At 36.7% G+C, this 17,802-nt stretch overlaps 1 protein-coding gene across 10 annotated transcripts in view; it reads right to left on the reverse strand.

The window, feature by feature from the left end:
* The window catches only part of TPK1 (thiamin pyrophosphokinase 1), a 320,428-nt gene that overhangs the window by 82,056 nt on the left and 220,570 nt on the right, over positions 1-17,802 (reverse strand). For all 10 annotated transcript variants that reach the window (XR_011505038.1, XR_011505034.1, XR_011505033.1 and 7 more), the window contains one exon: positions 8,488-8,599. Coding sequence is in view for 6 of the 10 variants with exons in the window: in XM_070515232.1 (XP_070371333.1) it covers positions 8,488-8,599 (112 nt within the window). In the remaining 4 variants the exon portion in view is untranslated. The remainder of the gene's footprint in view (positions 1-8,487; positions 8,600-17,802) is intronic.

Raw genomic sequence — 17,802 nt, forward strand, 5'->3', positions numbered from 1 at the left:
GTTAATAGGGCTAAACTTCTTAAACTTCTACAGAATCAACACAATCCCTATCAGAATCCAAGCTGACTTCTTTGTGGAAATTAACAAACTAATTCTGGACCATTACCTCACATCTTGTTCAAAAGTTAAGTCAAAAGGAATCAAAGATGTAAATATAAGGGAAAAAACTATAAACTCTTAGAAGAAAACATAGGAGTAAATCTTTATGACACTGAATTTAACAAAGAATTCTTAGATATGACACCAAAAGCATAATCAACAAAAGAAAAAGTAGATTAATTAGACTTCATCAAAATTAAAAATGATTGTGTTTCAAAGAACACCATTAAGAAAGTGAAAGGAGAGCCCACAAAATGGGAGAAAATATTTGTAAATCTTATATCAGATAAGGGAATTGTATCTAGAATATATAAATAATAAATAAATGACAAGCAATAGGACATATTGGAGTATATGAGGAAGCCATTTGGGTTAAAACTAATTCCGCCTGACCTTGTTTTTCCAAACAGGCCTGACATGGCCTGTTGAGCACACACTGTCCATTGCTTTAAATATTTACTATATCCCAAAGACAAGAATGATGCCCTTAAAGATAGGGATGTAACTTCCCCCCATATTCTCATTTCTTTAAGGATAAGCATCTCTCCCTAAACTAAGGATTAATTACTGACCAGATGTACTCACTTTGTGACCACTTACCTTGTTACCACTGACCTGCTGACCACTGATCTGCTTTGCCAGCTAACCATCTCATGACAACTGTAAAAGGGACATTCCTAACACATGTGATGTATGCTCTTTGTTTCAAGATGGTTTATAACCACTCTGTGCACCCCACTTCCTTGTTGCCCTTCCTTCCTTGGGGAAGGAAGGCCCCAGGCTAGTCCTCAGATCTGGCTCATAATACACTCACGCCCATTTTGATTTATAGATTGGTTATGGATTATTTGTGTCAACATAAAGAACTCGACTCAATAAAAAAAAAGACAACCCAATTAAAAAAGGGCCAAAGGATCTCCACAGAAGGTATACAATGGCCAATAAGCACCTGAAAAAAATGCTCTGTATCATCAGTCATCAGGGAAATGTAAACTAAAACAACAATGAGATAATAATTCATACCTACCATGATGGCTAAAATCAAAAAGTCAGATAAAAATAAGTATTGGCAAGGATGTGGAAAAATCATAACTCTCATACACTCCTAGTAGGAATGTGAAATGGTGCAGCTCCTTTGGGAAACAGTCTAGCAGTTCCTCAGTGATTAAACATAAATGATTACCACATGACCTGGCAACTCTACCATTAGCTATGTACCCACGAGAAATGAGAACATATGTCCATAAGAAATTTGTACATGAATGTTTATAGCCGTGTTATTCATAACAGACAAAAAGTGCAAACAATCCAAATTTCCATTAGTGGACAAACAGATAAACAAAAGGGATACAGTAGAATATTATTTGACCATAAAAAGATACGAAATACTGATAAATTCTACAACATGGATGAACATTCTAAGTCAAAGAAGCCAGTCACAAAAAATCTATAAATTATATCATTCTATTTATATGAAAGTCTAAAATAGGGAAATCTATGGCGATAGACAGCAGATTAGTGGTTTCTTAGGGCTGGGGGGGGAAGGGCATGGTGGGATGGGAAGAGGGGACGGGAGAGGACTAGCTAAAGGGTATGCACTTTCTTTTTGAGGGGATGAATATGTTTTGAATTTGACTGGTGAATATACTAAACACCATCGAATTGCACACTTTAACTGGGTCAACTTCATGGTATGTCACAATAAAACTGTTTAAAAAAATACCATTTCCTTCTAGCTTTCCTTACTAGCACTAGAATGAACTCATGAGTTCTAGAAGATCATATTAGCCTGATTCCTATTGCTCAAACGGCTCAGTCATGGCCATGGTTCTTTTTGACACAGAGTGCACAGCACAGCTCTTTGTGAGACCTCTCCCAGTATACAAATATGGAAGTGATATCCTTAGACCTCTGTTCCAGGGCTCCTTCAGAGAGCCAGACGTTAAGTGGTACTTTGCAGGAACACATTACACATTTCTTTTAAAAGACTGCAATAGCTTGTGATCCTTTAATATCATACGTGATTACAATTTGGTTTGTTAAAGAATAATCTTTCAAAGGATAAAATAATGACTGAAACAAACACAAAATGAATACATCAGAGATTTCACTTAAGTCAACAACTAATGAGAAAACCAGTAAGATGTAAAACCCTGACTCAAAGGACACTACAAATGACAGAGATATGTATAGATAACTAGGAATGCTGATAGGGATTTGCTAATAGATGGAAAACTGGTCATTTCTATAGGGTGATAATCCATTGTGTTTTGACAGAAAAAAAGTTCAATTGACTTATATGAACAGGAATCATTTAAATTATGATCAGTCCTTTACTAGTTAACTTCTAACTCCTCAGAGTTACAAATAAGCAAAGACAATGAAAGGCTAAGCATCCTACAGAATCAGTTACCCTCGAGGGACCTCTAGACCAGGCCTAACAATCCACTGAAAGATACTCAGGAATCTTTTTTGTCCATTTCAAAGGCTTTTGCAATTTGTCATGACAGGTTTCAGAGTGGATTTGTATGCATAGAGTTTGATAATTAAGTTGCTATGCTATTTGATCTACCATATTTTATCAGTTCTAACATGCACATTTTCCCCACATCTCTGGAGATATAATTAGTAGTATTTTTTCTTAATGTATATAACATAATAACGCATGTTACAATTGATGACATCTTAGATGTGATGAAATATAGTCATTTCACCAACTTTTAAACTCAAGAAAATGATTTGGGAGTGGCAAACTTTAGCTAACATCTTCCTTGGGGAAGACTGAGAGGGAAAAAAAAACACCATCCTTATTACCATCTTTGACCTCTAAAGCATGTGTTTTATGTAAAAATTTTAACAATATCTTTAATGCAACTCAAAGCAGGTCATCTATTATCAAAGAATTAAGATACAAAAGATATTGTTCTTGAATCAGACAGGAAATACTGCCATCACAGTTTCAGAGTGTTGTTTTTTAAGCACAGGACTAGAAAAGCAATCAAAATAATAACAAAGACATCTAAAAATATGAACCATCTCACATATTAGTGGCACTAGCTCACCAAGCCTATAACCTTAGTGGGTATAGCTATTGTCAAACCATGACAACTGACTGGAATCACTTTGTGAGGCCTAACGGAGTGAGAATTAAGAGCATTTCTCACTGCAACTGCATTACTAGCCAGCGTAGTTTTATAGATGCATGAACTGCTCCCTTGTTAGACTGGCACTTAAAAATCCTCATAGAGAACTCCTGCAGACAACGCGGCGCCCATGCACACTCATTACAAACTATTTTCCACAGGGATGAAAAACCTTTTCAAACTATTTTCTCGCAACTTTTTTCTTTCAAAACTCTTTCACTTGGGTTAGGAGATTTCAGTCAATGCTAGAAAATTATTTCATTCTGCCATTTATTTCTATACTTCTTTGAAAAAACACAAAAGAAGGAGCAATGAATACATAATTTCAAACTCAACTTGAGTGTTCTATTAAGAGGCCTGGGCGAATGGAGGGCAACTCCATTTAACATTTTTCTTAAGCAAAAGTGTAGGGGAGTTAAAAGTTCTGTCCCTCAAAATTTTTATTTTTCTTCCTAATTACTTTCCATTTCCCACCATTATCTCCTCTTTCCTATGTCCTTTACTTTCTCTTCTTTACAGTTACCTTCCTCTTGTTTTCTTCTCTTTACGCTGAATTCATTTTAGTGATTTTTTCAGACATCAACTTATTTTATATGGAAAATTTTTCACTTATTAATTGGAAACAAGGAAAAACAGCATTGAAGCCTTGAATTCAGATTCTGAGTGCCTCAATCCCTAATGACGTCAATTTTGGCAAATCACTACTAGAGCTTTGAACTACCATGTCTCTCTGACAAATGAGAATATTTGAAAAATTTGCAGGATCAATGAACTACACCAATTATCAGAGCTAAGGAACACCAACTACAACAAAAGATAGGCTACACTTAAACATACGGTAGTAAAACTGTAGAGCATCAAAGAAAACATCAGGTCTAAAGAATGGAGCGAGTTAAGGACAGATTATAAACAAATCAGAGTTAGTTTGATTGACTGTGGTTCTTTAACAGCAACAATAGAAGTCCACAAGAGTGTGGCTGAAAAAAGGTAAAACACATTTTTATTATATATGTAGCTAAACTGTTCAACTAGATGGTGGACAAGTTGACAGACAGAAGAGCAGACTTCTACTCATGCTCATCTTCTTCACCGACAGAACCTCAGTTTTATTTGGGGTGACTACATCCTTAGAAAACTGCACGGCCTAGCCTCCTTTGCAGCTGGGGTAGCTATTCGATAGTTCTGGCCACCGAGTCAGAAGGTTAGATGCAGGAAGGATTTCTGGAAATTCTGGGAATCTCTACTGCCTGGTTTTCCTGCCGTATGTGCTGCCCCATCTTCCTCTCTTCCCTTTCCTCCCTCGTGATGCTGAAGGGGAGACACAGTGGCTGGAGTTGCAAGAGACATCTTATGATTTTGAGGCAAAGAGTGAGGAAATCACAGAAACTTTGCCCTGTAACTACTAACTTCTGTACTTTGCTACATGAGGAACAAAAAAAAGGGCTTTTTTAAGACTACTGTTTCAGTTAGCCATAACTGAATGCAATCCTATTTGTTACAGATTGAAGGAAAAAAACCTGATTACTAACAAAAATACGACTGTCTATAGAAAACCCAAGTGAATCTCTAATCGCAGTTTTACAATAACAATAAAAGAGTTCAACAATATATTACTACAATATAGTAAAATCAACTTTGTGTCTATATACCACCAATGAACTCAAAAAATGTGATTTTTAAAAAGCTACTTACAATAGCAACACAAAATATAGAGTTTCTAGAAATAAATTTTATATACAAGACGTACAGGATCTTATGGACAAAATTTTAGCATTATTGAGAGCAACTGAAAATTTCTAAGTAAATGGAGAGATATATTTATGGATGGGAAGAGAATGTCACTGAGAAATCTTATCCAATTGTTTCATTCTTCTCAATTTATCTACAAATTTAATATAATTCTGAAAAAAAGTATAATGGAATTATATGTGGCACACTTGTGAAGCTAATGCTAAAACTTATGAAGAGCAAAAAGCCAGGAACAGCCATGAAAATTCTGAGGAAGAACAAGGTTGGGGGACTCAACTTACCACATGTCAATATTTACTATGAAGTGATGGTAATTAGGGCAGTGTGGTATCAGTACAGGAAAAAGAACGTAAGCCAAGGGAACAGCCTAGAGATTCAAGAAACATACCCACAAATATGAAACCGTATAGTGCCTTGCACATCACTGGAGAAAGGATGATAAATGATGCTAGGGCAATTGGTTATCAATAAGCAAAAAAAATCGGATCCCTAACTCATATGATACACAAAAATCAATTTCAGGTGAAATAAAATACCTAAAAATAAAACTTAAAACTAAAATGTGAAAACATCTTTATGACCATGAGGAATAGAAATTTGACTTACAACATGAAAACTACAAATCTTAAATCAAAAGATTTACCTTTAACTTAACCCCAGCACATAGAAAAATACCATAAACGAATGAAAAAGGCAAAGTATTGCCAGGAAGAAGATAACGAGGGTCTGAAGAAATTCTAAGAATAAGAAAAAAACAAATAGTTCAATGGCTAAACGGGCACAAGAAAGTAGCAATCCACAGAAGAGGAAACCAGCATGGTTAATAATTACAAAAAGCTGCTTCTCTCACAGCAACCAGAGACCAGAGTGAGGCATCACTGACATTCATCAGATTGGCAAAAATGATTAAATCTGACAATACCAAGAATGGGGTGAGGATGTGGAGCACAGGAACTCTTGTACACTCCTGGCTGAGTGTACGCTGGTATGACCTCTGTCAGAGTAACATGGCATCCAGTAAAGCTGAGGATGCTCTTATCTATGATACAGCTACTTTACTCCCAAGTGTATACAGCCTAAAGAAACTCTTGTACCAGACACATGTCACAGAATGGTCATAGCATATTGCTATGAAATAAAATATTGTAATCTAGGGAGCTTCAACGATATTTGTAAAGATTTACTTCTGGGTGATGGGTACATAGGCATCTTTCACACTTTTTTAAAAGACGAAATGTGATGGGAGATATTGCAAATTGAAACAGGTAAATCAGACTACTTTTAGAACTTCTGGCATCATATTTCACAGTGGGTGTAGGCTGGGAGACGTCAAGCCCAGGGACCACCTGAGGAAGATTTTGATGCGCTTCCTTACGAGGACTTGCTTACTCTCTTTGACCCAAGAAGTGAGCAGCTCCAGACTAAGCCACTGCATCTCCTTTCTCCTCCTCCAGGCCCAGCCCTATCCTGTCACTTTGTAGGTGTGAACGACAAACCAACACTGACCTCAGGGCTCTGCTTTCACAGACAATGACACTGAGTAAGCAGGTGCCCTCTCTGCGAAAGAAATCTATCCACTTCTCTTCAAGTGAACATGGTGTGACTTCACAGCTATTTCTATTACTTTTTAATGAGCTAATCTTTCCCACCAGAAAACCCTGTTAATTAGCACTTTTACCACAGATAATTGATGAAACACTTTGTGTCTCAACTCTATTGCTTTGCATATTCCATGAAGTTGCTATTTACTTATTTTCATTAAATAGTAGAGAAAAAAGTAATTATTCTGAACATCAAAGCAATCTGTAAATATAAATAAGTAATAGTATATAGCATTTTAGTAGGATTGAAACATTGTCACAGATAGGAAGGTTAAAAACCCTTTACCCTCATCAAGCCCAAGGCCCCCTTCCCAGAGTAAACTTTATTATCGGAATTAGCATGTGCACGTGACTGTGGAGGTTCTAAAGAGCCCCGAAGACTCGTGCCTAAAGCTATGACTCTTTCCTATTGCTGTAAAATAAAGGAAGCTGGGTGGTTGCCCATATTGCCAAGCCTCCTCTTCACTTCGCTCAGTGGCTCAGTGCTCCTCTGGTCTTGGGCCAGCCCTGAAAAGTGAAGTCACTACTAGATCCAGGAAGAAGTTCTGTCTAGATTGGGTCCTTGGAAAGAACGGGAACTCTAGAAAGTACATTTGTTTTAGGCTGGAATGTTTTCAAAAAACCGTTTCTAATGGAAGCTTGTGTCACTCTCAGCTAAACAGCTTCAAAGCCTGTCATATTTCTGTGCACTGAGCAGATCTGTTCTCACGGTCCTTTCAAATTCTGATGAGCTCTCCACACAGTTGCTTCAAAATATCTCTAGTTTTTCTTAATTGTTTCAGCAATGGCTCATAGAAATGCCTTTTAAAATATCTTTTTATCTTCAAATTACTTATTTCTTGAAATATTTATTTCCTTGTGGGAACCTGAAAGTTTTACATATTATAAAAGAATGACATGGTTCTCTATTTTACTTTCTACAACCTTAGAGGTATTGGTCAATCAGGAGATCATCCCTTGGACATTCAATCAAAGCTCTTTGATTAAAGTACCATTATTCTTAAAGAGCCTAGAGTTGATTCACTTCACGATGTTTGATGGTTTCTTTGGAATCAGCATTTATTTCATGAACAGACCCACCTCATTTTTCGTTCTTTTCAAATCAGACACTTTTAGTATAACTAGAACCTAAAGCAGTTAATAAGTACTAGAAAACATTTTAAACTTAATAAAGTGGCTAATCTTACAAAATATCAGAGGTTTGACTATGAAAAGAACTTGCTACTTTAGTTAGAATAGCTACTTCTCCGGGAAAATAAAGTAGACTTCAAGGACACAAAATCAACTAGAAAGAAGGTTGGTTCTTAAATATGACACTGAAAGTACAATCCATAAAAGAAAAAATTGGACTTCATCAAAATTAAACGAATGAATTTAGTTAATTAAATTTAAGAAAATGAAGAGATAAGTCAAAGACTGGGACAATATTTGCAAATCATATATCTGATAAAGGACTTATATCTGGAATATATAAAAGCATCTTACAATTCGATCTAAAAACAGAAATAATACAATTAAAATATGGGCAAAAGATCTGAACAGACATTACTCCAAAGAAAATATACAAATGCTCCATAAGCACACAGAAAGATGTTCAATGTCATTAGTCATCAGGAGAAAGTAAATAAAAACCATGATGAGATATCACTTCATACCCGATAAGATGTGTATAAAAACAAGAAGATAATAACACGTGTTGGTGAAATTGTAGAGAAGTGGAACTCATACACTGCTGGTAGGAATGTAGCTTTGGAAAATAGTCTGGCAGTTCCTTGAAAAGTTAAACAGAGTTACCATATGAACCAGCAATTCCACTCCCAGGTATAGACCAAAGAGAATTTTAAAAAAAAAAAAAAAAGAAAGAAAAGCTCCCTTTGTCCTAGGGTTTTACTTACTGAGGTTCCACTTCAGGCCTGTTGTCGTAACCTGACTGCATGGCTGTCCAACAGGAATAAGGCCACACCAATCACCTTCCATTCCAGTATCTACATGTAATTTGTGCTTTCCCTGAAGGAGAGAAGGAATGACCATTAAAACAGGGAAGAGAAAGGAAGGGCCGTTGATGTACATTGAAGACCTGGTGGGATGCACCAGGTACCATCCTAGGAACTTCACATGGTTTATCATACTTAAGCCTAACAACAAATTTATGTAGTACGTACTGAATAATCCTAGGAACTTCCACCTGACTAAATCCTAGTGACAATTTTACAATGTAGCTTATTTTTAATTATTATTTTTACATAAGTGAAAATTGAAGCTTGCAGAGATTAAATGCATTCAGGACCACACAAATAACAAGTGGGCAGAATTAGGATTCCTACCTATACCTGTCAATTTCAAAGACTAAACTGGTTCCACATGCTAAAGATGTAGCACTATATGATACAGCATTCTACGGTCTTATTCAAACCCTTACTCAAGCGTAAATAAAGCACTACTTCCTGAATCTTTGCCTTATCTGAGACTTGAGCTTCTAGCTTTCAGAATTCACTGTCAATCATACTAGTGGTTAACCTCTTTCTTATACCCAAAGCCATTCTAGAAGATGCTCAGTGAGAGTACCTGTATCAAGAAACAGAGTATGTGTCCTGAGGAACTGGTATGCTTCTTCCATTCTGATGAGGAAAACCAATATAATTTACCATATTTTCAATTTTTGCGCTTAGAAGAAGGTTAGAGTTAAATGTAATGCTCAATGAAGGCTACAACGTTTGCTTTTAAACAGACTACGTGGAAACTCCCCTTCTTCTACAGAGCAACGATTTTCCTTTCCCGCTCTGTTCATTATCCTTAGGGCATACAGTCTTTATAAAAAGATGCCTCAAGTCCTTATGGGAAAATGCCAAGACATACATGCATTCAATAGGAGACTAAAAAAGATATTTTTAATAATTCATATGACTTTGAATAACTTCCAAAGGATATTCTTTATTTTAATAAAATATTGCTTTAAAGCATATTTAATACAAAACATATTACCAGATTAAGGTATCTAGGTCTCCTTTTACAGCCATTTCACTTTTATTCCAACTATGCCTTTTGTACTGTATGTTGCAAGCTTCTGAGAACTTATTCTGCTGTATACAAGGCCTCAATGTGTGAGTAGGGTTTGTCTTTAGTCAAAGGATTGCTTTTATTAGGGAAAAAATCCTCTAGATTACATATCAGTCCTTGAAATTTACCACAAGTCCATTCAGATCTTTATTAGCTATACAATTCACATACACATATTTCTATTTGGACATTCAATCAGAGGGCATATATTCAATTAAAAGGGCTTAAATATATCCAAACACAAGTAAGATTCTTAAAGAAAACATAAAATACACTTGAACTCGGTGTCCATCATTGGAAGAAAAGATAGGCATACATGTAGATATCCAGCAAACAATGGATTAGATGCACACAGAGAATGTGGGTGGATTGGAAACATAATGCATAGTAGGAAACAGAGTCATGGTAAATTACAGAACCCATTTATGTAAATTAAAATAAATGCAAACACAATAAGATACTTTTTCTAGTAACAAATTTAAAAATATATATGTTAATAATTTTAAAAATATGTGAGTATATATACAGACGAACATGTTTGCCTATGGGGAGGGTAAGGAGAATAGGAATGTGGTATAGGGATACAAAGGAAGCAATGGACGAGTCAAGCAATAAGGATTCTTGCCTGAACCAGAGGTGACAACGTGCCATGAACCATGAGTTGACTCAACATTGAGATCTTACAAACATAACAAATACGCTTTTTAGATATGAAGCAATACAAGACTTAGAAATTCTTAGGTTCTTCTGAAGAAAAAATAGAGAATATATTCTTATAATTCTAAATAGTAATTCAAGAAAGAGGAATAATTGGGACACAGCCATGGAAAAGACTCTGGAGTGAAATAAAAACGAATCTTGTTCTTGAAGAATGATCTTTGGTGTTTTTCTTCTAGTATCAATTTAGAGCAAAACCACAGAAATGATTAATACAGTTACAGAATCTTTCTACATATTAGAGTGTAAAAGTAGTGCTCTATCTGTCAGAAGGTACAGCTGAGGAAAAGAGTGGAAGAAGGTGAGTGGCCCTAATTTTCTCATCATTTTACACCGTTGGGGGAGCCCAGGAAATTGTGCCTGAAGCTGTAGATTTTAAAAAGGAGGATTTTAAAATTGCACCTGGCCTGAGTAACTGGTAATATGCAAAAGCTGCAGCAATGGGACTGAAAATGAGATTTGAAATAGCTCTCTTCTTCACCCAGCCATATTACTCATTCATGAGCCTCCATGCTAGCGTCAGAGACAAGCTATTCACACAACTGTACACAGGAAAACTTCATCAGTGCATGGAAGGCAAAGCACCAAGAGGTAGGAAAGATGATGGATCAGAGACCTGATTGGGTGTGCAGAGTAGGGGCAGCGTGTAAGCAAGGAGTTCCCTGGGGAGTGTTGCTGTGTGGGAACTGAAGGAGGAAGAGTCAGCTCTGTGAAGAGAGACTTCTGCACACACACCTGCAAAGGCCATGAGGTGGCGTCAGGACATTCACTGATGGGGCAAGGCAGGCAGGGAGGACTGGGTGGAGCACAAGAGAGTTTCAGGGTCTTGAATCTCTTCACTGTGATGCTGTAATGGTGAATACATGGCACTACGCATCTGTCAAAACCCACAGAATGTGTAACACAGGAGTGAACCCTAATGTAAATTATGGACTTTCGTTAATAATAATGTATCAATATTGGTTCACCATTTGCAACAAATGTACCACACTAATGCCAGATAATAGGGGAAACGGAGAGCAGGAGGGGCATATATGGGAACTCTCTGTCTACTCTGCTCAATTTTCTGCAAACCGAAAACTGCTCTAAAAACGAGGTCTATTAATTTCAAAAAAGAGTCTTTCAACTTTTCAGTTTTGACCTTTCAGCTTCTCATCCCTTAAACGGGACTGACAGCCACATGACGGTTGGTTTGAAACCTGTGCTAGCTGGTAAAAGGTTCCACACAAAGAGAAATGTACTGCTGCTTCTCAGCAGCCACTACAACCTTATTCTGCTTTTTTCCCTTAAAAAAACAGGGCTTTTTTGTTTGTTTAGGCCGTGAGCTGCCTTTATCTCTTTGTATAGTATTTTTCCCTAAATTGATTTACATTGAATAGCTTGCCACACAAATATGAGTTTTATTCTCCCTACTATCCTCCAATATAGAACTAACTCTCTCTGAAGATACAGATGCTAAATATAATATAAATTACCATCCACAGATGCCAAATGTTACACACTTCAACCAATTCTGAAAGCAGTAACAAAGCCTCTCTTACAATCAAAGGAGTTGATGACAGAGGGTGGTGGAGAAATCCTGATTTCCTTAGAAATGCTTTGGCTCCAGCCATGAAGGAACAGGAAGCAGAGACCTGTCACGAGGGCAGATCCCAGCCTACAAGGGCTGTCCTCTCAGGTCCACATCAGAAAGCACAGCTGATCAGAGGGGTTACAGGGAACCCGAGCCTCCTGGGCACTGGGTGGCAGAGAACACTGGAAGGGCAGGAACGCATACCTGGCCCAGGTGGCTCTACTCCTGTCTCAGGTGACAGTGGCTCTGACGATGAGATCTGTTGTTAAAGATTGTGACTTCTTCCTTCCTTATCAAAGAGAGATTCATGTGTCCATGAGTTGTCTCATTTTCAGTGTGTCACAGTTAATTCTCATCTTTTAACTGAAGACTTTCCTCCCTCTGTTTGTGGCCCACTTAATGGTTTGGCAGTGGTCAGCTGAACACATTAGAATGTTGGATCCTCCAGTGAACTTCAGTAAAGAATGATGAAGGAAATAAGGAATGATTTCTCAACTCGAGGATATTAACTCCCTAAGAAGATTCTTCAACTTGTATCACAGAATGCAAAGGAGACAGCACATATACATGTTAAGGTTTATTATCCCAGGGACAGGATGGCTGTTATAAAATCCACCAATTTAAATGACACAGTAGAAATCTTTCTTTTCTAGCCTTCCTATATATTCACTGCTTTCCTCATTATTTTAAGATTCGACAGATCTCAAAATTTTCAATCTGGGAATAAACTAGTTTGTGGACTTGAGGAGTCACATAGGTCTTAGCCTACAATCACTTAACATTTTTTTCTCTTGTTCCAAAAAGGAGTTTAGCCATATGTAAACGGTCTTTTGTTTATAAATACGAAAATTTACCTTTGTGTAAAGGAGAGTGATATTATACTTTCCCCCATATCTTCATTTCTATGTGACATCTTTAAAAAATGAACAACAAAAGGAATTTTTGTTCATTCCTCAGATTTCTCAACTTATAATATATGCTAGCCTATATGTGATTTGACACAGGCAGGCATACAATCTGACATTAAAGAACTTCCCTAAAGATTTATGCCATTACTGGAGACTAGAGGCACATGAACTAATCATTGACTTCCATCTACCCTCATGAATCACTGCACAGGTTCCTGTTCTGAGCTAAGATAACTCTTTGAAGTCAAAGGCAGTTCTATATAGAAAAGACGAAACAAAAATGAATCACAGACAGTTTGCTTTTCAGATCATGGTAATTTTTAACATATTGACAACCTCTACAAGATATGAAATTGTAATTCAGTGAAAGGTAACAAAGATGCTGCTTGACACTTATGCTGGAAATCACACTTACAAGCATGTTAAGGACAGGTACCATCGGAGGGTCACTTCCTCTAGACTGTCACGCCAAGCTAGAGCAAAATATACACAAATAGATACTTAAGGAAGGAGTAAGAAATCACTGTCATTTGCTTGTATTAGACATCCTCTTTGCAAAAGACTAGGACCTCAGTGAAGGCAAAGACAGAGCTCACCCTAGATTTTGCTTTTGCAAAAATATCAAACATTAAGGCATCTGAATCCTGTTTACATCTCTGAATCCTCAAATACAATAATAATGCCATTTTATGTTAAGATATCTTAGTGTGGCTCTCACAAAATACACAGCAATTTAACAAGATCATTCCCAAAGCAAATGAACCCAAGAAGAGCATAAATGTATTTTCTACTTAGCATAAAAGATTCAAGAAGCAGGTGCCATTGCTAGTTTATAAGGTGGATAACCATTCATCAAATTGCTGTTAATGCTGAACTTACACCCTGTGGCTAATTGCAGCTAAAATCTCTGGCACATAGTTGGACCCAGTATGAATGGAGCACTGCTGGACACTGATGAAATACAAGGCTGACCTCTGGCAGCTCATCTTTTGTTAGTTTTCCCAGGTACTTAAAAAATTTATCAAGAAACACCACAGGAAATTAAATAGCCTTCAGGGAAGAATAGTCAAAGAAGTAAATAGAAGGATCTACACTATATTTACCAGGAGAAGAGGCTACCTCTCCCACACAAAGAAAGACTTTTGTGCGTCTTTTCATACTGTGACTACTCATGACTGAAAGCACTCACAAGAGAAATGGTCTCTCCAGTGACCCTGTAGTTGTAAAATCTCAGAGCTAGAGGACTGGTATATTTACTTTTATTCTGCCCAACAAATGTAGAATTCAAAACACAGAGGTATTGGTTTTATTTGAAATAGACTATATTGAATCAACATTACATATAAATATATGTAATTATCTAAATTAATTAATTAATTTATTTATGCTATTTCCTTTTGAAAACGCATTAATATCTTATCTATAGATAGCTTTTAGAGTTTCAAATCGCTTCAGAACCACACTTTCCAAAGTGTATTCCACAGAACACTACTCTCAGGGTCAGATAAGATTGGAAAAATCGCTTCTTTAGATTCTCCTCTTGGAAGTCACAATGCACATCAGCATGCTCGAGGTTCTAGGCTGTCTTGCAGCACAAAGTCTTGTTTACCTGAGTGAGTATTTCCCAAGCTTACTTGACTACAGATGCTCTGCCTGCCCCTCAAATATCACCTCGTAATTACCCATGGAATCTGCATTTCATGAAACCCACCTTGGAAAATATTGATTTGGAATAGTAATTTTGCACACAGCATCTAAAACTATGATATTCTGGTTTAATATTTTCACAGTCAGAATATTTAAATAATATGCTTAAAATTAATAACCTCCATCTGATTTTTGTCTTGGAAACTATTTAATAACCTCAGGCTGAAATCATGTGTGTTTTGACATGAGGAGGGCTTGCTCTCTGATGAAAAAGGTTAACGACAAGACTGGATGGTTGTCCAAAAGAAAACCTTCTGAATGCTAGTTACACTAGTTTGTTTATTCAAAAATCAAAAATATTTATGAAATACCTACTATTGTTAGAGATAGTAAAATACTATAATGATAGCCTGATTTCCCCATTAACCCCAATACAAGACTATTTCAAAATAAAATTGATGAAATGGTTTATCCTTTCTTTTCTACCACCTCCATATTGATGCTTTTTGACAATGTATCCTATCCTATCTTGATGCCTCCCTTTTATTCTTGTCAGAGAAAATAATCTGCTGAGTGCTCTCACACTAAACCATCAGAAACCTACTCATGGATCCTCCAAAAGATATCGACATTTTAAACGATGACTTCTAAAGACAATACTTATCCCAGAAACAAGCATTTCTAACAGTGGAAACAGGACAGGTTACATTGAAAGATATGTTTTGAGTCAAAGAGTGATCACAGAGTTTTCAAATAACTTCAGATAAATGTCACTCAGCTTAACGTAGGGTACGGTCAGGATGCCATGTTCTCTCTGTCCATGCCTATGCTATTTCTCCTTCCTTAACTGGGGGAAATGTCCAAGCAAAGGGCAAGCTCTACTTTTGTATGAAAACCCCCTATGCTTTCCAGTTAACATAGATCACTTGCTTCTAACAGCTACAATCTTTAATTATTTACACTACAAAATATAGCATTTTGTTACTGTATTGCACCTCTCAAATGAGTTCACGTTATATCCTTAAAAAGAATAAAATTTCTTTGAAGGCAGAGACCCTCCCTTTCATTTTCGTTGGATTTATAGCACAGTGGAAGGAACATATTAGTGTCTAATAAATATCTGATTGATTAGTGGCTTAGAGCAAAAGGAAGAAGTATTTATAAAAAGGTGTCAATACTCTTAGAAAAATCTTATCAAAATTAGAGTCGATGAGGGCGGGTCCAGTTGAAATGAAAGGACTCACTGCAGAGGCCTAGAATTCTTTTTATAGATCCTGTCTGCTTCACTGGACACTAAGACAACACCACACATGACCAATAATTATGAAATCCTGTTAACAGTACTCAAAATACACTTCAAGGGTACACAGAGTATAAATTTATGTTTGCATATAAAATGGGCATTATAGTACTACCTCATTGGGTTTTTTTGAGGATTAAGTGAAATAACATACATAAGGCACCAAGAACAGGCCTTCAAATGTTCATTTTATAGATGTTGATTTACTCACCCCTCTCCCTCCGGCACGTATGAACTGAGCCTAGTACTAAAATAACACAAGATTCTCTTTTTCCAGTGCAAACAAATAATTTAAATAAAATTCAATTCAGACTCTAAATCCACTGGACTTGTATCTCAAGTTTTCTCCTAATGGTAAAGAGTTGATGGGAATGCCAGCACTGCAATATATATCTCAACTTTCCTCCTGGTATTAACTACTCCAGCTTTCCTTCCATGTAAGAGCTATATGTAGAGATGCCAACAAGAGACAACCAGCTTCCTGCAATTATGCCAAGCACAAACGTTCTCCTCTATCTGACCGTCCCTTTTTTCAGATTCGTCAACCCACCATGGACTTCTCTTTTCTGTTATGAAGCTGTAAGTCATTAAGACTGGCCGATGGGTAGAGGGTAAGGGTGAGGTGGTTTGACAGTGGAGAGAACTACTGGAACGATCTAGCCATTATCCTATCTAAATAAACTCCAGAAAGTGCTTCTGCTTGCTGGATGTAGTATGGCTGATGTTTAGCATGTTAAACTGAGTCGGATGTCTAGTTTGGTTTTTTTTCCACTCATGTTAACAGTCCTCATGGGATATTGTTAGTGCTCCTGAGGAAGGGGGAAGAAAAAGACAACTTTGCATTCATTTATTTATTTCAAACCCCAACGTGACTATCAAACTTTATAAACTAGAAGAAATAATGAGGACGTTCCAGTTAAAGAAAAAGAGAGAGAAGTGAGGTAACAATTTTTGAATATCTGCTATGTCCTAATATTCTTCTGGGCACCGTAATTCTCATAACAACCTTGAATGGTAGAGTTACTACTAAGACAGAGGTTATAGACTCAGTACAGTCATTAACTTGCTCAAGATCCCTCAACTAGTAACTAGTAGATGCGGGATCTAAACGCAAGTATGCCATGATTTTCAAGTCCACTTCTTTTTAGCACATCATCATGTTTTTCTAGGCTTCTAACTTCAAAAGCTGGTCAGAACCATTTCATTCCTTTGCTTTTCTTCCCATGCTTGCTTTTTGTTCCCTATATTCAATCACCAAGTTAAGCTTTTGCATGACCTTACCCAAGGTTTATCCTAAATAATAAATACTTGTGCAGTAAATGAATGAATGAAGTGAATGAATAACTATCTTCCTTGACCTCTCTTCAACATTTCCCATTCTCTTTACATGTCCCATTTATTTAATTCTTCTTTGCTAGTGATTGAATATATGGAAGATGCTGATAAGAATGTGTGGGACACTCATTCATGTTTTCAAAACACACTTACTGGGTTTTCCAGAAGTTCACAAAGAATGGTTAAAGCAAAATCAATGACTGGGCAAAGATTAAGAAAATTAACACACCAAAGTATTTTTTAAAACATTTGATTACTTTTAGTCAGGAACAAATAGGACAATTTTGTTTCTCCCCAAGATCCTAGAAAATATTAATTAGAAGCAGTTGGGTTAATACTCAGATGGTACAAGTTCCAAGACTCGGTTCAGACATCAATTCCTCTATCATCCTTCCTCTCCAAAGCCGTCCCTGAACCTGCAGCCTTGGCTACTTGCACACTCTTCAGCTCCACAGCTCATAAATTTAAGTCTGACTCCCTTACTGGAAGGGGAAGGTAAATACCTTAAGGAGAGAAGCTATATTTGATTAATTTTTATATTTTTAAAACTTTGGACAATGTTAGACACATAGTAGAAATACAATAAATATTTATCAAAAAGGGGGCACTAAGCTTAGCTGTTTTCATATAACTACTCTTGACCTCCAATTCACATGCTAGCTATCAGATTACT

This window comes from Equus asinus, chromosome 1 (assembly GCF_041296235.1).
Source record: "Equus asinus isolate D_3611 breed Donkey chromosome 1, EquAss-T2T_v2, whole genome shotgun sequence".
NCBI lineage: Eukaryota > Metazoa > Chordata > Mammalia > Perissodactyla > Equidae > Equus > Equus asinus.